The 26,233-nt window shown below is 42.7% G+C and overlaps 1 protein-coding gene across 1 annotated transcript in view; it reads left to right on the top strand.

The window, feature by feature from the left end:
- Positions 1–26,233, top strand: part of otog (otogelin) — a 58,299-nt gene that overhangs the window by 15,201 nt on the left and 16,865 nt on the right. The window contains exons 14-31 of the mRNA XM_065953254.1: positions 899–1,031; positions 2,480–2,655; positions 3,453–3,594; positions 3,812–4,024; positions 4,752–4,917; positions 6,449–6,523; positions 6,874–6,917; positions 7,594–7,759; positions 19,003–19,110; positions 19,757–19,895; positions 20,686–20,820; positions 21,034–21,180; positions 21,749–21,868; positions 22,055–22,171; positions 22,761–22,917; positions 23,048–23,074; positions 23,370–23,546; positions 24,745–25,023. Of these exons, the coding sequence (XP_065809326.1) occupies positions 899–1,031; positions 2,480–2,655; positions 3,453–3,594; positions 3,812–4,024; positions 4,752–4,917; positions 6,449–6,523; positions 6,874–6,917; positions 7,594–7,759; positions 19,003–19,110; positions 19,757–19,895; positions 20,686–20,820; positions 21,034–21,180; positions 21,749–21,868; positions 22,055–22,171; positions 22,761–22,917; positions 23,048–23,074; positions 23,370–23,546; positions 24,745–25,023 (2,521 nt within the window). The remainder of the gene's footprint in view (positions 1–898; positions 1,032–2,479; positions 2,656–3,452; positions 3,595–3,811; positions 4,025–4,751; positions 4,918–6,448; positions 6,524–6,873; positions 6,918–7,593; positions 7,760–19,002; positions 19,111–19,756; positions 19,896–20,685; positions 20,821–21,033; positions 21,181–21,748; positions 21,869–22,054; positions 22,172–22,760; positions 22,918–23,047; positions 23,075–23,369; positions 23,547–24,744; positions 25,024–26,233) is intronic.

Below are 26,233 nucleotides of genomic sequence, written 5' to 3'. Positions count from 1 at the left end.
TAGAGGGGTGGGGGGACCTGGACAGAGAGGAGGTTATGAGAAAAAACAGGAGGTGAATGATGAGAAAGAGGGGATGGAGGAGGGGGGATGATAAAAAACCTTTCTCTTGTGAAAGAGATGATTCATAGAGGCAGATCGCTTCATGTCAGAGACACACGGGCTTCCTAACTTTTTAATTTATCAAACAAGCATCTTTTTGCGACAGAATGTTTTACCACATGTGGCGATATTTGCGGCTGTGGATCAGTAGTAGAGTCGGTCGTCTCTCAACCGGTATGTTGGGGGTTTGATTCCCAGCTCCTACAGCCAAATGTGTCCTTGAGCAAGACGCTACACAAGCTCAAGTCCATTTGCCATTTACCATTTATTTGAACACCTCTATTCCAGTTGCAGTGATTGCACCATGGTGATCATCAGCTAAACGCTGATTTACTGTAATAGAGCCAAATTCTACAAAATAGAAATCACGCTGTTTATGAGAATGAGAAACAAGCCATCAAGCATTTAAATCAGTAGTCAAATGTTTACTGAGATAATTAATCAGGTGAGAGGTAGACTTAGTCTCTCATCTGGTTCCGGACAAGTGGACTTCCCTTTGCAACCAGTGGAGTCTATTCAACATCTGTTTCACTTTTCAAGCCAAGAAACTACATCAGCCTGTTCTGTTTATTTTTTGTTTTATGTTGTAATGCAAATTGTATACTCTAAGGGGCTCCACAGAGGCGTTACTCTTTACATCAGAATGAAAGAAAACTAAAAAGCGGGACTGTGATTTGTTTAACTATTGTTAAGGATATGACTTATTTTACTCCCATTCTGTGTCTCCTTGTTTATCTGCATTGCTGCTGTTTGAGAAGATGCCAGCATGCTTTCTCCAACTGTCTTGTCTCAATTGCAGAATTTGGACGGGGCGTGCATCCAATCAGTTAACCTGGTCATTGACGAAGATCCGAGAACGGAGATTACACTGAGTCACATCGGAGAGGTCTTCATGGCTGGACAGTACCGCATCTCTCTGCCGTATTCTGACGGTAACTCCCTCATCTTTTATCACTTCTGACGTTGCTCACATCTAGTGCCAGACTCACATTCAGCACTCAGGTCATGGCAGAGATGGATTAAATGACATGCTATTGAACAGAATTGTTCTCGATGGTTTAATGGGTTAGTGTTCCCTCTGAGTATTACTCCCTTTTCACAGCAGTGTTGTCATGAATGCTGCATCCTGTTGATTGAATCAGCGGACTTTTGAACGTCTTTTCAATAATGTGAGAATGATCAGATATATTTATACCTTAAGGAATCGACACAAAACTTAACCTGACAGTACTTTATGATCTGGGACAAACAGAGTCGGAATTCGAAATTACAAGATTAAGAATAATGAGAGGTCAAAGTGACACCAAATATCAGTAAATAAAAACATAAATCCTGCACTTTTGTTTTTTAGAGGCATTTGATATTCTTCTAATCAGGTATCATGATGTGTCATTATATGAGTGTCTTGCAATTTATCAATCAGAAGAATCGCTGTATCGTGATATCATTATTATCACGGTCTACATATTGCATATCATCTCCTCTTGTATAATCTCGCATCGTCTCGCATCGCCTCGCCTCGCCTCGCCTCGCCTCACATCGTCTCGTATCGCCTCGCATCGTATCGCCTCGCATCGTCTCGCCTTGCCTCGCATCGTCTCGCCTTGCCTCGCATCGCCTCGCCTCGTCTCGCATCGTATCGCCTCGCATCGTATCGCCTCGCATCGTATCGCCTCGCATCGTATCGCCTCGCATCGTATCGCCTCGCCTCGCATCGTATCACCTCGCATCGTATCACCTCGCCTCGCATCGTATCACCTCGCCTCGTATCGTATCGCCTCGCATCGTATCACCTCGCATCGTATCACCTCGCCTCGCATCGTATCACCTCGCCTCGTATCGTATCGCCTCGTATCGTAGTATCGTATCATATTGTGTCGTATGGTTTTGCATGGTATCATATCGTCTCCTATTGCATAGTATCGTATCTTGGAGTGTGATGATTGACACTCAGCCCCGAGTCAATACATGATATAAGGTTCACTACAGGGAGTGTCGTCCCGTTCTGTCCCGTCCCGTCCCATCCCGTCCCGTCCCGTCCCGTCCCGTCCCGTCCCGTCCCGTCCCGTCCCGTCCCGTCCCGTCCCGTCTCGTCCAAACCCATCCCGTCCTGTCCCGCCTCGTCCCATCTTGTCCCGTCCCTTGTCGTCCCGTTCTGTCCCGTCTCCTCTCGTCTCATCCCGTCTCGTCCCGCCTCGTCCAAACCCGTCCCGTTCTGTCCCGTCTGAACGTATCTCGTCCCGTCCCGTCTGGTCTCAGTTGTTTGCTTTCTTTTCCTAATGCCATTTTTTTCTTTAAAAAGTAAATTAATATGTAATTCTATAACTTCAGGGCCTTCCCCCACCTGAAAGTCTTAATGTCCTCCCACTCTCCTCCTCAGACGTCTTCCACATCCAGGAGCTGTCGTCGTTGTTCCTGCAGGTGAAGACGGCGTTCGGGTTGCGTCTGCAGTACAGCTGGAAGGAGTTTCGTCTCTACCTGCAGGCCGACGAGCTGTGGAAGGACGACACGGTGGGGCTGTGCGGCACCTTCAACGGCAACATCCAAGACGACTTCCTGTAAGTGTGCTCCGGCTGACCTTGGACCCCTCCCGCGCCCTCCGTTAACCCTCCCTGCAGCGACAGAGAAAGAGAGAGCGAAAGAGAGCGTGGTCCTGTTTCAGAGGCGGGGAGGGAGGTGATGGAGAAGTGCTCTCTCTCTCTCTCTGTAATGCACACTTGCCGGGCGGCTCGGCATCAAAAGCCTTGCTCTCTGATCGGCTCTTTAAGGCGGGCCAGATGAGCGCCCAACTGGACACGCCACTTCAACAAGGAATTTACTGTTAGTGGAATAGGGGCTCCACTGTACGGTACTGTAATGGCCGACCGTAGAGGGCGGATGTTGTCTAACAGCTGTAAATGGATATACATCACAGTCCGAGTCTGAAGTGGTCGTTTGCTGAAAGAAGGAAAGCCGGAGCTCAATGTGTCAGAAGCGTTCTTAAAACTCAGAAGTTAAAAGGATACTTCATCTTCGTGTTTGGTCTTAAAGGCAGGGTTGGTCATTTTGTACAGACTGAGGGAATGCTACTTTCAAAATCATGCTAGTTGAAAATTACCAACCCAACTGCCTTTAAATCCCTGATTTCTCTTGTGTTTATAAGCTTTGCGTTGCTATTGCTAGTCTTAAAACTACAGTAGCTACATTGATGGATAGACAGTTGTTAAGACATAATATAGACACATGTAATAAGAAAAAAGCCCAGGAGAAGACAGATGGAAAGGGCGTCTGAAGGGAGGGGAACCCAGGTGTTGTACAATCAATTATAAGTATCACTGCATAAGTGAGCACCTCTGATTTTTAATGAATTTCTGCTCTTGTTTTCTTGCAGATCTCCGTCGGGGATGATAGAAAGCACTCCTAATCTGTTTGGAAACGCCTGGAGAGTCTCGTCAGCCTGCTCCCCCAGCCTGAGTACGCCTCAGCTCGACCCCTGCGACACACACCAGCAAGCCGGTCAGTTCTTCCTGTTTCTTCCCCCAAAGAAATTACCCACTTAAATACAGAGGCTATATGTGCAACATATTTATTGCAGTCTTTATTCTACCTGTTTACAATTCTTTGATGCACTGTTTAGCATTCAGGGCTAATTCTGCAGTGGAATAAACTCAGGCAGTAGATCTTCTGTAAACACATAAAAAACCACAAAGACCTGCTCTTCCCTTCTCTTCAGTGACCTATGCCTCGGAGATGTGTGACGTCCTGAACCAGGATCTGTTCTCTGCCTGCCACGAGTACCTCAGTCCGACCTCCTTCCATCAGCAGTGTCGCTCCGACACCTGTAAGTGTGGGACACCTTGCCTCTGCTCGGCGCTCGCACACTACGCCCGCCACTGCCGCAGATTCTCCGTCATCATCGACTTTCGATCGCAGATACCCGACTGTGGTGAGCATTCAGCGTCTTACAACACTGACACATTATGAGTACAGGTCAGGGGTGCCGGGTTGTCTTGGGTTTGACCTCCTTCATTTACTGACACCAGAATTTAGAAATGAAATTAGGTGATTTGTTTTGGAAGAAATCACAGATCTCTAAGGTATCATCCTTGACTTTATTCCTACCCTCATGTTACCTTTCAGACCTTTTTTTTGTTACGATTTATTTTGGGCTTTTTGCCTTTGATAGGACAGTGGAAAGAGTTGGAAATCAGGAGAGAGAGAGAGAGAGTGGGGAATGACATGTGGGAAAGGAGAAACAGGACGTACTTGAACCAGCGCCGCCCTCTTTGAGGACTGTAGCCTCAGTACAAGGGGCGCGACCTACCCATTAGGTCATCAGCACCCCAGACTACTTTGTGTTTACTCTGAAATTGTCCTTCTGGGTGTTGATGTCAAGCTTCAGACTTGACATTCAGAGCTCTGTCAGAATCATAGAGTTTGTCTTTTACTCTGAATGAGGTTGATATCACTTAAGAAGCTCTCTTATGACAAGAGGAGCTACATGAGCACCTAGAAGCATAACATCAACTTTTTTTTTCTTTTTTTAAAGGTTTATTTTGGGGCTCTTAATGCCCCCCGTTTTTAGAAACAGGACAGTGAATATAATCTATAACCCCACAGATAGTTTTTCAGTCAGACTCTCCATCACTCTTTCAACCCGTCTCTCCGCGCAGCGCTCACCTGTCCTCCAACAATGGAGTACGGCACCTGCGTGTCGTCCTGCCAGCGCCGTTGCTCCGCCCTCTCCATCCCGCAGCACTGCGGGGAGGAGTGTGAGGAGGGCTGCGTTTGCCCCCTGGGATCCTTCTACAACCATCGAACACACTCCTGCGTGCACAGGTAAGGCTGATGGGGGGGGGGGGGGGGGTGCAGTCTCTGAGCAGAGAAAAACACAGAAAAAGTAGATTGTTAAAACAATACTTTTAATGATTTTAATTGTTATAACGTCTTATAAGTGAGGAGTACAAAATGCTTTTATTAAGGATACATGCAAAGTAAGATACAAGCACATCATGTAGAGAATAAACTAAAAGATTAAATGTTAAATTAAATCATGAAAAGCTAAAACTGGAGAAATGAATAATACAACATAAAACAGTTGGTTGAACAAAAGAGCTGTATTGTTGTTGTTTTCTTTTAAAGGTTTATTTATGGGCTTTTTACACCATCATTGTAGAGACGTATGTAGGACAGTGGATAGAGTTGTAAATCAAGGAGAGAGAGAAAGAGTGGGGAAAAACATGCAGGAAGGAGGCCACAGGTCAGATTTGAACCTCATTGAGGACTCCAGCCTTCTTTCATGGGACGTGTGCCTTAACCACTAGGCCACTGGCGCCCTGAGAGCTGTATTGTTTTTGCGGAAAATAACAGAACAACAAGAGAGATTTTTTACTTACCACACAAACAGGGAGTTTTTTTTATAAAATTGAATATTTTCCCGCTGTTGTGAGTTGGAGAAATCTGAGAAAAATGTGACATCTTTGTTGTTTTAGAAAAGATAGTTTTTAAGGAAATCTGCAGCCGGTTTGTTTGTTGTTCATCGTTGCAGCTTTAGGTTTGCATGCTGCCATGTTGTAGGTTTGCAGCCAGCTGAACTGTAAAAGGAGCTGAAGACGCTCCACCACACAGATACAAGATCTAAGTGATATTTGTATTTCCTCTGGAGTTTAGGTCAGCCTTTAAGTGGAAAGCCTTGCATCTTCCCTGCAGACGTTTACAGAACCGGAGGACCTCGGTAATTGTGCTCTCCCTTTCAGGCCAGCTCTGCCCTGGAAGACGTTTCAGCTTAATTCCTTTTAAATGTCCCAGGTTTTTACATCCTAGTGGCCGCGCGGTGCCTCACTTAACATGTGATAGAGTTACATCGAGGAATTCACCGTGAAACCCCCCTTTCATTCCCACTCGGTCTGGGGACGATACAGATATCTGATAACCAGTGAGAAAGAATTTGTAGTACAGAGGCCGATGTGTGGCGCTGGTTTATAGATGCAAAGATTTCAGCCCTCGATAATCACAGTCCAACACATCATATTTATTTATGGTATGTTTGTATCATGAGATGTTTTTTAATGGAGGTTCGGTTGTGGATTTGACACCTTCAGCACTGATTTCACCTCTTTAAGCCTGCTTATCTGCCCCGTCTCCCCTTACCTGTAATACTCTGTTTAAGGTAACACAAAGCCCTCTTTAACATCAATCTTTACACAATAATGACACTAACTGAGCCCTGTCGGGTTAACATCACCCAGTGCCTGGTGTGTAAGTATTTAGGAGCTTTCTGAAGACCTTTGGACATAAAGTCACACTCTCATCAGGGAGCTGGTTTCACATGTGATCCATCGGGCGTGTTTTCTTTTGTTTGCCTTCCCAGGAGCGACTGTCCCTGCAGTTTCCTCGGAGCAGATTATGAACCTGGAGATGTGATCATGACGTCAGCAGGTGTTCAGTAAGACCTTCTCCTTCATTTCCTTCCTCCTAAATACTCAACCTAACACACATGTATACCTTGTAGAACTAGAACCAGCTTTATTGGCCTGTTGTGTGAGCACATACATCATAATGAACACATAAATGTAGTGCTGAATCCTGAGTTAAATTGATCACTGCTGGCAGAAGACGGAAAAAGACTAAACACAAAAGAAAGAAAGCAGGCGGCATGAGAGAAAAACACTTTCAAAGTAAAGAAAAAGGTTTCAGATTAGCCTACATGTGTAGTTATGTTAATCATGTGTAGTTTTTGTATTTATCATTATGTATCATCATCATCATCATCTTATCCTCTATGTTCCTCTGCAGAATCTGTCTGAACGGTAAACTGGTCTCCCAGACAACAGACAGTGGTGAGTCAATTCAATCACATATTTTTTTCACTTCATAAGCTCATTATGAAATGCAATGTTCACCAGGTTTCATTAAAGGAGCAATATGTGACTCCAACTCCTAGTGGTTAAAATGGGTCCTGTGGTCTCAAATCAAAACATTGTAGAGAGCTGTCTCCCCCCGCCCCCTCCTCTCTAAAGTAGATGCTCACACAGGTTGCCATGTGGTGGACGCTGAAGCTTCAGTGTTTATCCAGCTCTGCATCGATCTGTAAACCTTTCTGTGTTCTAACCTCTCTCCATTTTTTAAAATGCATCTCCAATATTGATCCTAGTTTGAGCACGTTTCTGCTCTTGGAGCCTTAAAACCGCCTACCTTCTCTGCTCCAAACAAATCCAGAGTATTCAGGACCAGAATCTAAAGTTAGAAGGAGGACATACTGGCTGCTGCATTGTTGTTAGAGAAGCGAGCACTTCAACATTCAGCATGTTGTTGTTAGTAAGGTCATTTTATGGTTGTGAGTACTAGTCATGGAATTCCAGATCCTGTTTTCAAATGACTTAAAGTCATTGATAGAACTTTCTTTTTGACATGATGATTTATAACTTCTTCTTATGTTGTGTCTTGACAGTGAGACTCTTTTCCATCATTGCAGCGTTTTCTGACCTGTGTCTTTCTCCCCTCGTCCTCCTTCAGACAAGTTGTGTCCGTCCGGTCAGCTCTACCAGAACTGCTCAGAGGGAGAGGACGGCTTCTCGTCAGGAAGGGGTGTGGCCTGCGAGCGGACCTGTGAATCGTACCTGCTCAACCTCACCTGCTCCACACACGAGCCCTGTGTGGCCGGATGTACCTGCCCTCCTGGGTGAGTGACGCCCTGAAAAAAAGTACCAAATATTTTATTATCAACAGAGAGAGGTTAGAACGCAGAAAGTTTTACAGACTGATGCAGAGCTGGATAAACACTGAAGCTTCAGTGTCCACCACATGGTGACCTGCATGAACATCGACTCTAGAGAGGAGGGGATGGGGAGACAGATCTCTATAATGTTATAAATTTGAACTGCAGTACCTATTTTAAATGCTACATATTGCTGCTTGAAGTTTAAATATGCATCACTGCTGTAAAAATGTTGTTGTAAAAAAAGTGAAAGAGAAATTGCTGTTTTGTGGCTTCCAGGTTGAAATCATTTAGTAACATGAACTTTTAAGAATCTCGCTGCAGATGTCCTTGGTCAGCTGTCGGGTATGTCAGTGGTTCAGGGCAATGCTGCAAAAGAGCGTGACCTTCCTGAATGACTGAGTAGGTGTGGTGAAATCTAAAGCTCTGAGTCAGTGTGTCACAGAGGCTTGGTTAAGGATGGCCAGGCTGTAGGCGGGTTAAAGGCAGTACAAATGTCACATGAGGCAGGAATAATCCTCTGACTCTTTCCCTGGCAGCATGTCAAGCATCAAATAATCCCTGTGACTGATGAAGCTGGTTACCTGAGGGGACGCAGGGTGTCTTCATTGAATCAGCTGTGATTTATTCAGACAGGAGATCTGCTTTCACAGAGGAGTTTTTTTTTAACTCCAATATAATACTGAAAGTTAAGTTTGTGTTTGTAACGCTGAGAAAAATGTACTCTTTATTCACAAAAGGATTGTTTTGCCTTTGTGCCAGCTGTACCTGTGTGAATGAGACAAAAAGGACACATGGAAGGGTTAAATTCTCACCAAACTACACTGCAGAGCAAATGGAGTTTATGCTGTGGGAATGTTAGCCTATATTAAAATCATGCATTCGTTTGTGGCAAAACTTTCATGTAAATGAGCTTCAGAGCAAAAGGTCAACGCAGTAAGAGTGAAAAAATAACCATCTGCTGAGATTTGCTGGTAACTGCAACACAGCACAACCACATCTGTTGAGTCTCAACTCACAATAAACTGGGAAACGTGTCATTCCCCTCCCCACTCATCTCATTATCCGTATGGGGACAGGTCAGCCCCATCAGGATGAGGGGGTCGTTTCAGGCAGCAAAGAGTGGAGATGCAGGCTCCTCCTCTCCAAAATCAGATCCAAAACAAGAGTACACAACGCAAAGACCGACAACTTTATGGGCCTGTTTGAATTTCAGTTGAAAAGTGTAAGACATTTGCACCCGGGTGCAGATTGTGCACCAATGGCCTGATGGTTTATTTGGCCTGCTGTGATCAGTCAATGTGAACGGTAAGAATGAGTGAAGAGACCTCTCTAAACATCTCTCTGTTACATCATAGCAATAATGAGTGCTGCAGAGCCATCATAAAATATTGGAGGCTGTTGTGGCGACTGTTTTAACTGAATGTAAAAAAATGTAGAACGAGGGACGTGGTTAGCTTACACACAGTTAGTGGTTCATGTGGACAGGGTGGTCCGGGATGGAGTCAAACTCCTGGCCTGAATTATTATCCCAGTCCGCCCCTGTTTGTACCCCACTGCACTGATGTTCTTCACTGCTATGCTGCCATTTGATGAGTCTTAGATCATCTGTATGAGACAAAAGTCCTCACAGCAGCAGATGAGCTGGACAGACATGGTGGAGTAGATTACAGTCATCTGATATCTATAATCCCCTCTGGCTGTCGGCCTGAAAGGAGGGTTAAGTGGTTTCTTTCTGTGACATCAACGCAGAGTCATACTGATTACAAAATGCACAGACAGGGGGTCAGTTTGTAAACATCCAAGCTTACGACAGATTTGATCGCAGACTGACTAAACAGGAGGGCTTCAGTTGTCAGATTCACAGCTGATGTTTTCAGACTCGTGAGGTATTTTATTGTTAACTCTGTTCATTACAACAGGATACAGAACAAACACGAGAAGAAACAAAATGTAAACAGCTAGAATATTGAAGATGATGTCTTGACTCGTTCTTGCCCTGCCTTGGTCTTGGTCTTGACTCGGTCTCAATCCCTAAATGTCTTGGTCTTGTCTTAGTCTAGGCGCAGTCTGGTCTCAGATATGGTCTCTCTGTGGTCTTGACTACAACACTACCTCAGATTGAGGGCCGCGTAACTATCAAGTGCATATTGGATACAAATTACATTATATATTATGTAATTGATTCAAAGGAGTCAGGTTTATGTACTAACACAAACTCCTAAAGGCCGAACTAATGAGCCACATAAACTAAAAATACAAAAGTAGAATCAGCTCTGAATCTTTAAATCTATAAAAACACAAATACTTGACAAGACTTTATTTGAATCTATTCTTTCTGATGTTTTTTTAAGTATGCGACGGACATTTGTCAACACCAGAGCCCAATACTGATCTGTTTATTTGTATTCTCAATAAATCAAATCAATGTATAGAGCATTTTACAGAAAGAAGTGAACTAACAATAATGATGATTTAATTGGTTGGCTGGCTAAACACTATTTAGTCTTTAGAGTTCTAAAAAAATTGGGGCCAAAAAATTGGGCCCCAAATCATCTAGCGTGAAGCCAGCTTAAAATAGTTAAGAATAATTTGTACTGAGATTTCACAGTTTATAGAATGTTTTTTATTTTAGATATAAAATGAAACACATGAGAGGTAAATAACAATACAGTGTGTACCACATTTGGTGATGTTTGCTGCCAAAGCGAAACAAGCTCTGTAGCACCAATTGAACCTATTTTTGGTCAAATAAGTTACACACAGGTAAAACATGTGAATAACCTTTCTCCTTCTTCAGTCTATAAATAGCATATGATTGTATCAGTGACACAAGTGAAAAGGTCTGATGGTAACAGAGATATGCTGTAGTCACTCTGACTCTGCGTCACCTCTGCTGACCTCCCTGCTGTGATTCATTGGTTCCCTATTCACAACCAAGATGACCTTTATAGTGACGAGAACCTCTCAAACTCTTAATCACATAACGTCAGTCATGTTGCAAGAGTTTAATAAATCGCTGGTACCTGATAGTTTGAGGCTAATTTAGAGGTTGATATGGACACAAAGAGATCTCCTTTAGCTCCACACACAGCTGTAGTAAAAGTGGAGGGATGAAGTCTGACTCAGATCAAACAAAGCAGGCTATAAGAAGAAGATAAACTTAATAATCCTGCGAGGGGAAATTCAGTTTTACACTAACACACAAATAGGCTGAAATACACACACATGCACCAACAGGATCCTATGGGGAGATGTGAGAGTGAGGGGGCTGCCCTCAGCGAGCGCTCCTGTGTTCATTTGCCTTGCTCAAGGGCACCTCGGCAGTGCTAAAGAAGTGAACTGGCCCCTCTCCAGCTACCAGTCTGCACCAGGACATGAACCGGTGACACTCCGGTTCCCAACCCAAGTCCCTACTTTCACCTGTGTCATGATTGGCTTTGCAAATGTTTCAAATGAAAAGAAAGGAAAGTGCAACATTTCAAACATTAATGACTCAATAAATCGTTGAGTAATTACTGCAGTCAAACTCCCCTCTGGGTTTGCTGTTTGAGCTTTGTGTTCACACTGATGGGACATTGCTTCCTTCAGCTCGTTAATGTTTCTCTTAGAGGCTCAAACATGTTTCATATATTTTTTTAAAAACATATACCATCCCCAACTCTTAGCCCTAACACAACATGGGTTCGAAGAGTGACAGCCCCGCCCACTCAGGGACGCTGTATGTTGAGGCACATTAGCGGAGTATCATACCGACGCAGGCTTCCCAACCCCAAGAAAAAACATTATTTTGGCAGAAATTACTCAAAAAAATAATTTCAGAATCAATCAAAACTGTAGATGAATATGAATATTGATCATCTACTAATGGCTGCACTGGGTTGGAACACTGAGAGGGAGTGGTGCGTTTTCTTTTAGTTTGAGAGACAGATGCGGAAGTGTGACATCTACTGGACATCAACTCTGTAAGTCACATATTATACTTTGAAGGACAAAAGGAAATCAGTATGAAAATTAAGAAAACCTATCAAGCCAAGTGCAGTGAATGAATCTGTAGTGCAAAACGTTGACAACTAGCTGGCTTTCGTTTTCTTGTCAAACCCAGACAGCAGATGATCAGCAGGTGTTCCTCGTGTCGGTTTATTACGACTCTTAGATGATAATCATGGAAAGAGAAAAAAAAAAACCACACACGACTCACAGTTCTACTGCAAGGTATTCATCTGCAGCAAGACTTAAAAACCTCTAATGGGGAATAATTAGCTGAGTTGCTGACAGAAGAATTCATTGTGTTTCATTCACAATGGCACACTTTGTTTATGATCAAAATGTAGACCATTCATTCCTACCTCATTCTGTGAAAATTAGCCCAGCTGAACTCATGTGAACCTGGACTTTCAGGTGCAGACCAGGACCATCCAGCATACCAGAGTTTGGTTTACTGTACACAAATACATCCGCTGTAACAGCAAGTTATCTGCTTGCATACAACCCTGACCAGATTCAACAGAAGTAATGATATAAAGTAGAGATGAGGTGGCGCAGAAACTATCTGGAAAACAAAATGTACAAGTTATGACAGCTTCACCCCCAAACCCTTAACTATGATTGGCTCTTTGCCTTGTCAGAGGCGGGACTTATGTTAAAATCAATTATTCAGACTGCGATGCAACAGGCAGTTAATAGTTTTAAGTGTGCAATTATAAAATACATTTAAATTGTGACTTTGGACATATTTGTTTTGAGTCCTTGAAGAACTAAGTGGAGAAGATGAAGGCTATATGTTGCCGTTATCTGGTGTTACTTAACAGATAATTTGATGAGTGCAGACAGAAGGGCGTATACATTCTCTTTATTCATGTGTGTGCACACAAACTTCAGGTTACCCCTGCACAAGTCAGTGCACCAGCCGGGCCACCCCTGTTGGGCCACCCCAGTCAGAAAAGTCTTGACACGCCCCTGGCCTGCTTACTGTCTTTATGGTTTAATAGACGAAACTCCAGCTGGATAATTTAGCTTCTCTTCTTTCATTGTGCCCCTGAATACACAACACACACCGGACACTGCATGAATGATATTGAAGGAGGACTGAAGTTATTTTTCGCTGACTTATTTATCACAACATCATTAACGACCGAAGACGCGGTGAAACTTTCCGCATCGAAGCACAAAAGGGTTCATCAGTCATAATTAAAAGCTCGAGGCAATGCGACAGGATCGGACAGTATGTGTTAATTGTTCTGTGTGCTCAACATCAAGTTAAGGTAGGCTGTTAATATTTATTTAGACCTACTTATTTGATCTGCTGTAGCCTGATCTTTGCTTCTATTCTCATATGTGTGCGCAATGGACCCCGGACATGCAGGCTGTACTATCTGTTGGCTATATTGTCGTTGTGTTTAAGATTTATGATAAATCATCTGACTCTTTGTTGCATGAGAGCGTGTGAGTGTGTGTGTGTGTGTGTGTGCGTGCTTCTGTGTGTGTTTCTGTGTATCAGACCGAATGTGTGCGCTGAAGCGAGCGCGCATGATGGAGAGCTTGGAGACAAACAGAAACAAGTGTTCCGTCACTCAGCTCCCTGTCCAATTCAAAACTCAATTTCAATAAATCAGCCAATGCACTGTTATTTTTATTATTTAGGTGGTCGAAGGCGCAGTCGTTTTTCTGCTTCCAAGATAGGAACGCGCCAGCTTTGCGCGTTACCACACCTCATGAGAACAAACATACCCCCCCGGGCGCTAAGGGGAGCGCGACTTCATTTTCTTATTTCAACGTGAGCGCTGAGCGTTACAATGAAAACTGCGTCAGGAGGGAAATAGGAAAGACTCCTGCGCTGGTTTGAACTCCGCAAACCCTGGGTTTTGGATGTGTGTATGTATGTTCTGAATAATCCAACATCACTCCATTTGAAAAAGAAAAAAAAATAATTCTTTAACACCCAGATCCAATTTCATTGTCTCTACTGCGGTACAAGTGTAAAACAGAGACAGTCCTACAAAGCTCCACCCAGTATATGACGCATCAGGAAACACTCTTTCTCTCCATGAACACGCACACACGGAAGAAAACTTTCACCGTGAGAAATAAAAGAGACGACTTCCACAGAGAGAGGACAGCTCCAGAAGCTCAAACTGGGACTATTGCCTTCAACTTGTTGCTGACTGCATGCTGTAAAGAGCTTTGAAAAATAACACACAAAGTGTCAAAGTGAAAGTAAGTTCAACGAAACTCTGTGGAGGAGGAGGTGGAACCTCAGCAGTCCGACTAGTTTGAGTTCTCTGCTCGTCTGTTTTGTCTTCTGTCAGAGGAAAATGGCTTCTTCTTGTTCAGAGGACGATCTGTGTTGTTCTGTTTGCCATGACGTCTTCACACATCCTGTCGTCCTGTCATGTAGCCACAGCTTTTGTAAAGCCTGTCTGCAGAGCTGGTGGACGGAGAAACAGAAGCAGGAGTGTCCACTCTGTAAAAGAAGATCTTCTAAGTCCGATCCAGCTTGTAACTTGGTGTTAAAGAACCTGTGTGAGGCCTTTATACTGCGGAGGGATCAGAGAGCTTCATCAGACTCTGAGGCTCTCTGCAGTCTGCACTCTGAAACACTCAGACTGTTCTGTCTGGATCATCAGCAGCCAGCGTGTCTCGTCTGCAGAGACTCTAAAAGACACACCAACCACACATTCAAACCCATCGACGAAGCTGCTCAAGATCTCAGGGATGAGCTCCAGGTATCCCTGAAGGGCTTAATGAATGAACTGGAGCACTTTAATACAGTCAAAACAGAGTGGACTCAAACAAGAAAGCACATCAAGGCCCAGGCTGCAAACACAGAGAGGCAGATAAAGGAGCAGTTTAAGAAGTTTCACCGGTTCTTAGAAGAGGAAGAGGAGGCCAGAATCTCTGCTCTGAGGAAGGAAGAGAAGCAAAAGAGTCTGAGGATTAAGGAGGAGATGGAGGCTCTGAGCAGAGAGATCGCAGCTCTTTCAGACACGGTCAGAGCCACAGAGGACGAGCTGAGAGCTGCAGACCTGTCATTTCTGAACAACTACAAGGCAGCAGGGGTAAGAATCCAGCAGTGCCCCCTGCTGGAGGATCCACAGCTGCACTCGGGAGCTCTGATAGATGTGGCCAAACACCTGGGCAACCTGAGCTTCAACGTCTGGAACAAGATGAAGGACATGGTCTTCTACACTGCTGTGGTTCTGGACCCAAACACTGCCGGTTCAGGACTCATCCTGTCTGCAGATCTGACCGGTGTGAGAAAAGGAGAGCAGCAGCAGCTTCCTGATAATCCAGAGAGGGCGCCTCCTTTTTCCGGCACTGTTCTGGGCTCTCAGGGTTTTAATTCAGGGACTCACAGCTGGATCGTCGAGGTTGGACAGAACAGAAGCTGGGAAGTGGCTGTGTGTGAGAAGTCTGCAGGCGGGAAGGTAGACACATCCTGTGGATTATGGAGAGTGGAGTTCATTTTTAATGAATACAGAGCATACACCACGTTGGATGACTACACTGTTCTGTCAGTGAGAGGACGGCCTCAGAGGATCCGAGTGCATCTGGACTGTGACGGAGGAAAGCTGTCATTCTCTGACCCTGACAATAACGCGCACATACACACCTTCACACACACTTTCACTCGCAAGCTGTTTCCATACATTTGGACTTTTGATTCCCCTCTGAAGATATCACGACTGAAGGTGTCTGTATCAGTGGAACAGTAAGGGTAGAGATGAAGATGCATGTTCTTCTTATCTGAATGGAGTTGGGCTAAGTTTAAATAACAGATGTTTATTTTTCTCTCTTTTTTTCTTCAGTAATCTCTCATATTTTGTTTCATGCCTGGAATTTTTTAGAAATCTGTCATCTTCTCAAATTAGAAAGCTGAATGGAGATTTTTTATTTCTCCTGCTCCAAGTGTTAAAAATGACATCATCAGGACCCTGTTCTAAGCCGAAACGTGTCGGTCTAATTTGTGAATGAAGTGGTTGCTGGAGCTATTTGACCTCTTCAAGCACCTATGAGTTTATGAAGTTGTGCCAGAAAATCCCACTTTGAATATCTCTTAATGAAATGTTTGCATTCTGGGTTTTTTGAATTACATGTGGACATCTTGTGCCTGATGATTTTGTGGAACTGATGTTCACCATGTGAGGGAATCACAACCATTAAGATGTATTACTATTCACAAAGTGATTATTTATGTTGAAATAAATAACATGATTTGTGACTCTAATATTATGTCTCTTAAGATGTTTATCACTGAATATCATAGCTTTGGGTTTGTTTTTATATGACAATAGTTCAGTTAAAAAACATTACACAGCACTCTAGCCAATCAGAATCGAGCAGCTGCTGAGTGACACTGAGGTATCGGCAAGTTGCTGCACCACTAAAAACAATCTCTCTCGCTCTCTCTCTCTCTCTCTCTCTCTTTCTCTCTCTCTCTCTCTCTCTCTCTCTCTCTCTCTCTCTCTCTCTCTCTCTCTCTCTCTCTCTCTCTCTCTTTCTCAGGGAGACATTGATTAAAATAAATGGATGACAAGATAAAAAGATGATTAATTCTTAATTAAAATAATAAGCAAACAATCTTTGTTCCATTTTTTTGTTTCTAATATTCAGTGAACTAAGAAAGATTGTAAGACAGGTCCCTGTCTGAGTCTAATGCTTTGAAGGGGGACTTGGCATGACAAACTTTGGGGACACCTGTCTTAGTTCATGTGCATTTTTTTTGACATTGTTGGATTTACTTTTAAGTTTTTTTTATTTTATTTTTTTTACTTGTAGTCATGACATTTTTAATAGAATACAGAATGTGATTCATATCTGTAACACATTGTCATGCACCGAAAAGTATTGACCTTATTTTAGTTTAACTGGAATCTTGAAGTTTATTAATAAGTTTCATAAAGTCGCCCAAACAACACAGCGACAGTTTAAAAGCGTTAACGACAGGTGAGCCTTGAGTGAGAAGACATATTCATAACATAACAAAACTAAGAGTGCAGTGTAAGACTGGCAACTGCAATAACCAGCATTAGAAGGTTAATAATCAACATGAAATACTGAACTTTGCCTCTGAAGAGAAACGTAATCGTTGACCTCTCTCTCACTGATAACCTGCAGAGCGTAAAGACGCTACTCACAACCAGGACTGGTCTCACAATCTGTCATATGGAGCACTTTTCCAGAGGGTGGGTGTACTTTGGGGCCGGTAGTTTTCTTGTTTTCTTTATAATGACACAACTCCTACTGAGGCGTCTCCACAGCTCCCCCTCCCCACTCTGTTTGCTGATCATTTTGACAGATTGTTTTTTATAGAGCCAAATGCTAGATGCAAGAAGCTTTGATCAACACACCAACGTAATGTGTGCTGGGCTGAATAGTCCAAGCAGCCACTTCCAACATTCTTATTTTATCCATAGCCTTACCAATAACAAATCTAATGTTTTAGCTAACCAGCACATTTTCATACTGAGGTGATAGCAGATTCAAACTTTTCCAGATCAGTAGATGCCATCTTGTCTTTTATGACACCGCCTCAGCTGCATTCCTTTGTCTATTGAGAGAAACATAACGCAAACCACCATTTCACTTTTGCCTCTGTAACAAATACGACTGCAAATACTTTGAAAAGGATGAATCCATTTTGTCAGGGAATTTTGTCAGCTGATGAGAAAAACAAATGTCGTACAAGATTTCTCAACATCTGGAAGAAAAGGGGATTACAGAACTTGCAGTGCGTCTAACTGGAAAAGTTTGATGAGCTACAAAAACATACAAAATGACCTTTCTGGCTTACTTTGCAGCACATGAGAACGAGATCGCCACAGCCTGTGTCCTAAGTAAAACCCATTTTGCCATCTGTCTCGCCAGTCGCTGGTCTATGAAAACCTTATCTTCCTCAGATACTTTTTCACTTTCTGATAGAATTAGATTCAAATGAGGACAGTGATTATGAAAATTTATTCATAATGTGCAGGTAGGTCAGGATAACGAATGATTTTAGATTCTTTGATCACAGTACTTGATACGGCAGCTTGGCCGTCGGATAAAGGAAGCTGTTAACACGGTTTTACCTGGGATGTAACTCTACTCAGATGAACCTGAGGTTTGTGTTGGGACCATTCAGTATGTCACTTCATTGTCTGCAGCCTTGCCAGTGGATATAGCTCAACCCTGGATATTACAAGATACTTATCAGCTTCGTCTCGCAGAGTGGAGAGCAAATGGAGGCATCCAGACAAAGACTGTTTCTCTCTCTATCTCTGAGAATCCTAATTGTCTGGTTTTCTCATGTAGCCAACAAGTGTTACCGCTTTTCATCCACGACTGCCCACCCCTGAAACTCTCTCTTGTTTCCTGGTATCACTTCACTTTGGAAGTTTACCTGCTTTGGCTCTTCCTCTGTCGTGCTCTTGGCAAAAAGACAATCCTCATATCTGGGTTAGAGACCAACACAGGAGCTTCAAACGAAGATTTGGTCATAACTTGAGCCCACTGTTTGCCCAGAGAATTTGAATAATGCCCAACATTGCTGCAAATTTGACAATCATCAAGCACTTCCATTGGCCTTTTGACTATTTCAGTCATCATTCAATGAATATTTTCTTAGTCTGATTGTACTAAAATCAGAAATTATGAATTGGTCGAGCTCTACCAGTCAGCATTGTGCTATTGATGAGAAGTTTATTTGAAATCACCAAGAGTTCCGACTACCTAAGTGAACAGAAAGGGCATTTTTAGTGCCCTATGGCTTCCATAAGAAGTCTAGTTTTGTTCAGCTACTTACATTTTGAACCTACCAATTATATCCAAGACAACAAATTGGTGCATTTACTCATTTTACCAAAGACAACACATTGGTGCATTTACCAGTTTTACCAAAGACAACACATTGGTGCATTTACCCATTATACCCAAGACAACACATTGGTGCATTTACCCATTATACCCAAGACAACACATTGGTGCATTTACCAGTTTTACCAAAGACAACACATTGGTGCATTTACCCATTATACCCAAGACAACACATTGGTGCATTTACCCATTAAACCCTAGAAAATATATCAGGGCCCCTTCCCCTTTTACCCAAGACAACACATTGGTGCATCACCAGAATCTGTTGATCTTAAGCTGCCAAACCCAAGCTCCATCTTGAATTTTAATAATTGCAGAACTTTTTATACTTAAAGTCTTTGTTTCTCTTTCAGCTTGTTAAAACATGGAGATGAGTGCTTTGAATCTACATCATGTCCCTGTCTATGGAAAGGAAAAGAGTATTACCCTGGCGACAGAGTCTCCTCCCCCTGCCATCAGTGGTGAGTTCATATGTGGAGACTGAGCAATGTACAACATTCATTAAGCTTTAATAGAAAACTTTGGTCATTAACATATACTCTTGTGGTTCACATGATCTTTAACCTTTCATTTTCCTTCCTTCAGCAGCTCATAATCCATTTAAACACGCAGCACCAATTTGTATTACTGTCAGCAATCTTCTGCAACAAATCTCCAACAACGTGGCTAATTTATCAAAGTCACATTCGGCCTGAGAGTGATGACTCTTGAGTCTTTCAGAGCAGGTAAAGAGGCCACCTGATATCCATAATTCTCAGTTCAGTTATCATAGGACAGAAAGAGGCCTCAGAAACAGAGCAGGGCCTTGTGTGACTCTTTGATTCACTCTAGTTTCAGACGGGTGAAAGAAAACACTCTCCCGGTGATCTCAGTCATTCTCCCATCCCTCCACTTCTTCTTCAAGCCATAGCCAGATAAGACGATGTAGATGACAGCCTAATAGCTCAATGAGCGCTGATTCAGCCTTTGACAATCGCTGGCCACTTTTCTGACTGCTGTAAACCCGAGTCTCTCCACAAAAGAAGGCCATTAGAGATGAAAAAAATGTCTGTGCACTAAGTGGGAACAAGTTGATGCTGAATCACTGAAGCTTTGCTGTCTTTGTAGTGTTTGCCAGCATGGGACGTTCCAGTGTGAGTTTCATCCGTGTCCGTCGATGTGCATGGCTTACGGGGATCGCCACTACAGGACGTTTGATGGACTGTTCTATGACTACGTCGGTGCATGCAAAGTGTACCTGGTTAAGGTATTTAAAGTACTTATATTCACAAAAGGAGAGCCAAAAACTGTGGCTTTGCTCAATTTAACCCGTTCACTGGTACATTTAATGGCTTTAGTTTTAGTTATGCAGGGTCTTTTTGGATAATGGTTGCATTAAACATTAAGTGCAACAGCAGAAAAAACTCCTTCTTGTACAAGGCATGAAGTGCAAAGAATTATATGGTCGTATAATTGTATAATTGTATAATTTACAAAATACTTCACTCTTAACATGCTTTACTTTGAGGTAACCTCCATCACTTTATTCAGAACTATGAATATAATATAATGTCAACTTTTAATCTTTATTTATTTGTAAAGCACCAAGTTATAACAAATATTTTCTCAGGACCAGGTCTGGACCACACTCTTTGTTATGTTATTTACAAAGACCCAACATGAATCCATCATGAGCACAGACATAAGGAACTTTTAGCAAAGTTACAGTGGTAATGACAAACATCCCTTAAGAGGCAGAAACCTTGAGCAGAACCAGACAGATGCTGAACAGCCATCTGCTGAAACACTTTTGGGGATGAGCGGGGAGAGAGACAAACAAACAGAGAGACAACAATAAGAAATAAAACAGATGTATAGTTGGTGGACTGATATTGGCTGTAAGTCAACTAGCTCGTATTAATGTATTAATGATAATACACATTAGACTGATATTAATAGTTCTAGCAGTTGGATGTATAAAAGTTTAAGCATTAGCAGAATTCCTCAGTTAGTGAGACCTCTGCAGTTTCTGTGATTGTGTTTTTTCTTGTCCACAGAGCAGCGCTGATATGATGCTCAGTGTGGCGGCTGAGAACGTGGATTGTTTCGACAGCGGAGTCATCTGCAGGAAATCTCTGCTGATCAACATCGGCAGGTCCTTTGTAGCGTTCGACGATGACACAGGAAAGCCAGTAAGAGTCGCTTTGTATACATGTTTCTTCAAAAATAATCCAGGTTACATCTAAAAATTGATGCATAATTTCACAAATGGAGTCATAAAACCAGCATCAATCCTCCCTTAAATAAATGCATTATCACTTCTGAGTTTAATTTTGGTTCATCATATTACACTCAGTCAACTCGGGGTTAACATTTTGGTACTTTTGACCTATTCTGACTTGCAGAATCCATCCAGTGTGATTGACAGGAAGCAGAGGATGTTTATCTGGCCAGCTGGATACTACACAGTGGTTCATTTCCCAGAGGAAGACGTCACCGTCCTCTGGGACCGTAAGACAACCGTCCACATCCAAGTTGGACCTCGTTGGCAGGTGAGGCGCTGCGGCAGGGACTTTTCAGCCTCAGTGGAGTGTGCACGATTGTAATCTAAGGTTGCAATGTAGGCTGTTTATCTTGCTGGTAACCTCGCTTAGGTAACCTGTAAAGTCCACTGACTTACTTATCTAATTATTGAACACATTTCTGGTGTTTTATTTGTTAATTCAGACATTTCTTTCTTCCTCTGACTTCTCATTGTGACCTGTTTGTCTGCTGATCTGTTGTTACTGACTTGTGAATTTATTCGACTGAATGCTGCTGTGACTGCGTTTGTTTCCTTTATGTTGTCTTGGCTTCTTTGATGACTCTGTGAAACTGAAGTACACTTCTGGGATTAATGAAGTCCTCTGAATCGGAATCTGAATCAATCAGACTCGGTGAATTTGATTTCATCCTCATTCAGCCAACAGACTGTTCAGCTGCTGCGTGCTCAGCAGCTTCCACTGCTGGTAGAGGTTCACTCTTATCACACGGGTGGATCATTTTTTAATAAGATAGCTAATGAAGGGCATGATGATATGAAGATCCATTCACAAAGAGAGATGATTCTAATATGTACAGGGGAAGTTAAGCGGGCTGTGTGGAAACTTTGACATGAAGACGGTAAATGAGATGCGGACGCCAGACAACATCGACTCCCCGACTCCGCAGGAGTTTGGAAACAGCTGGACTGCAGCAGAGGTGAGTGAGAGCCAACTCCTGTAACATTATCAACACTGTGAAGCCCTTTGGATTGCACTTTAATGTTATAAAAAAAATTGAGATTACCCTAAAATGTTCACACCTACTTCTCAACCTTTGATGAAAAGTTGTATGTAGACATCAATGTCCATGTTTGTGTGTGTGTGTGTGTGTGTGTGTGTTCAGTGTGTGAACAGCCCAGACATCAGACACCCCTGCAGCCTCAGTCCTCTCAGAGAGCCTTTTGCAAAGCGTCAGTGTGCCGTGCTGCTCAGTGAGGTTTTCCAGGCCTGCCACCCAGTGGTGAGTAAACATACAGTACAGCTGAACACAACTACCCTGCAGATAGTAGCACTGTTTGAAAGCTCTGAAAGTCTCATGTTGAACTGTAGAGTCCACTCTGATTCACATTATACTGCTTTGTACCTTAGTATGATGAAATGAAATCCAGAGTTTGCTATGTGAAACTCCTTCTAATGCATTAATTTAATCAAACACTTTTAAATTAAAATATTCATATATAAACTACTCAAAAAAAGTTTGGAAACGTTATTTCCGTCAATTATTTCGCCCCTTTAATAATAATGATTGGTGTTACCAACAAGAGAATATTGCAGGGGATTTTGGCACATTTTTCTTGGGCGCTACCCACACATTTAGCTGTGTTGCTCATTCCACGACTGCACAATCCTTATAAGTTATACATCGTTGTAAAGGTGACTAATCAGGCTTTCCAACGATATATAATACAACACCAATCAGCATTATCAAAGGGTCGAAATAATTGACCGAAATAACGTTTGTTTCCATTCTTGGTATTTTTGTAAGATGAGTGAATCTTTGAGCTGAATTATTATTTATTTATCAAAAATATTTTTCTCTCTATGTTCAGGTGGATGTCACCTGGTTCTACATGAACTGCCTGGCAGACACATGTGCCTGCAGTCGCGGAGGAGACTGTGAGTGTTTCTGCACCAGCGTGGCGGCTTACGCCCAGCGCTGCTGCCACCAGGGCGTTCCTGTGGACTGGCGCTCCCCATCCCTGTGCCGTAAGTCAGAACTCAGGGAGTGAATCACTGAATGAGTGAACACATAAACGACCCTGGTGCATGTTTGTCATGACTATAAAGAACCTTTAACTATCACTGGAACTAACTCTCTCTCTGCTTCCCTTTGCAGCGTATGATTGTGAATACTACAACAAAGGTACGACGACCTCTCCACATATGACATGTTAGCTTTGAGAACAACATCAAACACACAGGCTAAATCTTTGAATGATGGAAACAGCTCTAAGAAATGTGAAGCTGTCGATAAAACATTTTTTTTTTTTTACAGGATAAGATGAATGAGAAACAGAAACTTGACCTCATCAGCCCATTTAAAAGTTCATAATCTGTGTACAATAGTTTAAAAAAGTCAAACTGCAACAGAAAGTCTGTAGAATCTGCAATCATGACATCTTCATAAATACTACACTAACACGTCCTCCTGTCTGCAGTTCTGGGTAAAGGTCCCTTCAGGTTGATCACCTTCAGGGACCGGACGACGTGGTTGGCGGCCAGCAGGTCCAGCGGTTTGGTTTTCCTGCAGCGCGGCAACCTCAGTGACATCACCGCCTCCCGAGTCCTGTCACAGTTCATGATGACGCCAGGCCTCAGCAGAGCCCGACCACACGGTGAGTTCTTCCTCTTCAGACGGCAGAGTTGGGCCGCAGATGTTGATGAAGTCAGAGAATTGTCAGCCAGTAGTTCGTTCTCCTCTTCCTCTGTTTCCTCTGCTTTTAACGGTGTTTGGATGATCCGGTAAAAACACTGATGGACGAGATGAGCCTCAGTGGCAGACGGGTTCAGAGATCAGATTGCTAAATGCTAATATGGGAACCTGAGCTGCAGGCTGGACACAAAGCCAAGGCTGGAACACGTTTCTCTCACTCTTACTGCATGGGAGCTGTGATACTGATGTAATGAGGATCCTTTTCAAGAAGAATTTAAAGAGATTAAAAAATGTCTTCAGTGTTTTCTGATCTACTGAAGTTAGAAATGCCTTCACTTGCTGCTTTTGCAACAGGAAAACATTTGAGTTACTTACAGGTAGAACAGGAATAGACTTCTCTGAGCCTAGTACCTTGTCTGACGCGCTTTCCAAAAAATGACTGTGATACAAAAAATAAGTTTGACTTTTATGTTAAAAGAAAAATCTAAGGATGATATTGTACATTAACTCATAATCAAAGTCATCACAGTGAGCTAAAAGCATTAGCAGTCGTCAAAAAATAAGGCTACCCAGCTGAATACCACTGAGAATAAAAGGTGAACAGGTGAGTTAAATCAATACATCAGCAATACAACATCCCCACAGATACCCATGTGACCCACTAGTTCCATACTCAATATAATCCCGTAATAAATTATACCATAAACAATAACCCAAATCACCCAAATATAACACATTAAGTGACTTTAAAAAAAGACTTCAAAGATACACTTATGTTCATCCTTGGCTTCAACAGGTCTCTGTTCTGAAGGGTCCTACCCCTTCTTCTATTTTTTTCTTTCAAGCTCAATCGATTAAGCCGAGGATGAGTAATAATAATAAAAAAACAATCCTGTTTCTTGCTCTTTTCTTCAACTAAGAATCACAATAATTTCACAGTACACATCGTGGCCAGCACAAGATCAAATAGAGTGTTTAAAAGCTGGATAGTTTGGTGTTTTTGTAAAGAGTTTGTGCAGACAATAAACAACAGCTTAGTTTCTCAGTAGGTACATTTAGAGTTGGAGAAGCTCCGTCATGTCAGCGCCTGTCCTCTGTCCTTTCCTGTCTTCATCTGGTTCTTGTTGTTGTGATCAAATATGTTGTTTCAATCTGTGCAGACACATCCCGGGTTTCCTTTGAGGCTGCTGACAGACCAAACTACTTCCTGTACGCGAGCCCAAGCGGCCAAGTGAGTTTGAACAAGTGGGAGGACAGCGAGGCATTCTGGGACGGGGCCACCTTCATCCTCCACAGGAACACCTGGATCCCCGGCTACGACTCGCTGGAGTCCCACGCCAAACCCGGCTTCTTCCTGTACGCCATGCTGCCCCGCCTCCACCTGCTCAAACACAGACACACCGACAGCTTCCGCAAGGCCACGCTGTTCAGACTCACAGGTCAGCAGCACTGAAGCGGCCCAAATTGGCAAGATTATATGTTTGTTTTTTTGTCAAGCAAATCTTTTTCCAACATTAAACAGATTAAGACAAATTCATTTTAATTAAATTCTTATATTATTTAGAAGCTGTTTTCAAAGTGTTAGCAGGCTTCAGGTGAAACTTTGGAGTGCTAAAGCTCAGGTCTACTAGCAGAATTCGTCTGTATTTCCTTGAGTTCTGTTTTAGTTTGACTCCTTTGACTTCATATCTGCATAAAACTGATCTTTGTGGGAACCGGTTTGTATTCTGGGTTGATATTTTGGGGGCTTTTAATGCCTTTATTTCAGAGAGAGGACAGTGGATAGAGTCAGAAATCAGGAGAGAGAGAGAGAGAGAGAGAGAGAGAGAGAGAGAGAGAGAAAGAGAGAGGGCAATGACATGCAGGAAAGGAGCCACAGCTCGGACTCGAACCAGAGTTACCCGCTTGGAGGACTAAACAGCCTCCACACAAACCACTATGCTACCAGTGCCCCCTGGGTTTATATTTTTGACCCCATCAGGCATCATTAAGCTTTCTGTTTTTGGGTCAAAGGTCACGACCAGTGACTCCTGTGCCTGCATGCTCTGCCAAATAACTGCTTCTAAAAATACCTCAGAATTTATTGTTTTAGTTTAGCTAATGGAAAAGGCTGAGAAGCCGGCAGCAGATTGTGTTTCCTCTGACAGTAGTGAATGCTGCACATCAGACACACACTAATGGCTTTCTAAGTTTATTACATTACTGCTCTGTGGAAACATTTGTGGGTCCTTTTAAGCTAGTCTACATAGTTCTAATAATTTTATCTTTACATTTAACTTTACTGCCAGGATTTTATTAATGAGAGGGTTTTTATTTGATTACTCCAGAGCAGTTTTCTGTATATTTTTGACCCTGCTGCAACACGGTATGGCTTATGTATTGTGACGAGACATTGTTTCAATCCATTTCATAAGATCATGGTTAACTGAGTTTTTTAAGGTTGGTTTCTGGGCTTTTTTATGCCATTATTGTAGATTATTGTAGATTACATTATTACAGGACAGTGGATAGAGTCAGAAACCTGGTAGAGAGAGAGAGAGAGAGAGCGAGAGGAATGACCTTTAAAAGTAAAAACTATTCTATATAATTATTTTTATAAATAATAAATACTCATGCTTTATTGACTTTGAAGACAAGCAAATGCACATA

This window comes from Labrus bergylta, chromosome 3, assembly GCF_963930695.1.
Source record: "Labrus bergylta chromosome 3, fLabBer1.1, whole genome shotgun sequence".
Lineage (NCBI taxonomy): Eukaryota > Metazoa > Chordata > Actinopteri > Labriformes > Labridae > Labrus > Labrus bergylta.
The sequence above is the reverse complement of the archived record's forward strand: the minus strand, read 5'-3'. Positions and strand labels throughout refer to the sequence as shown.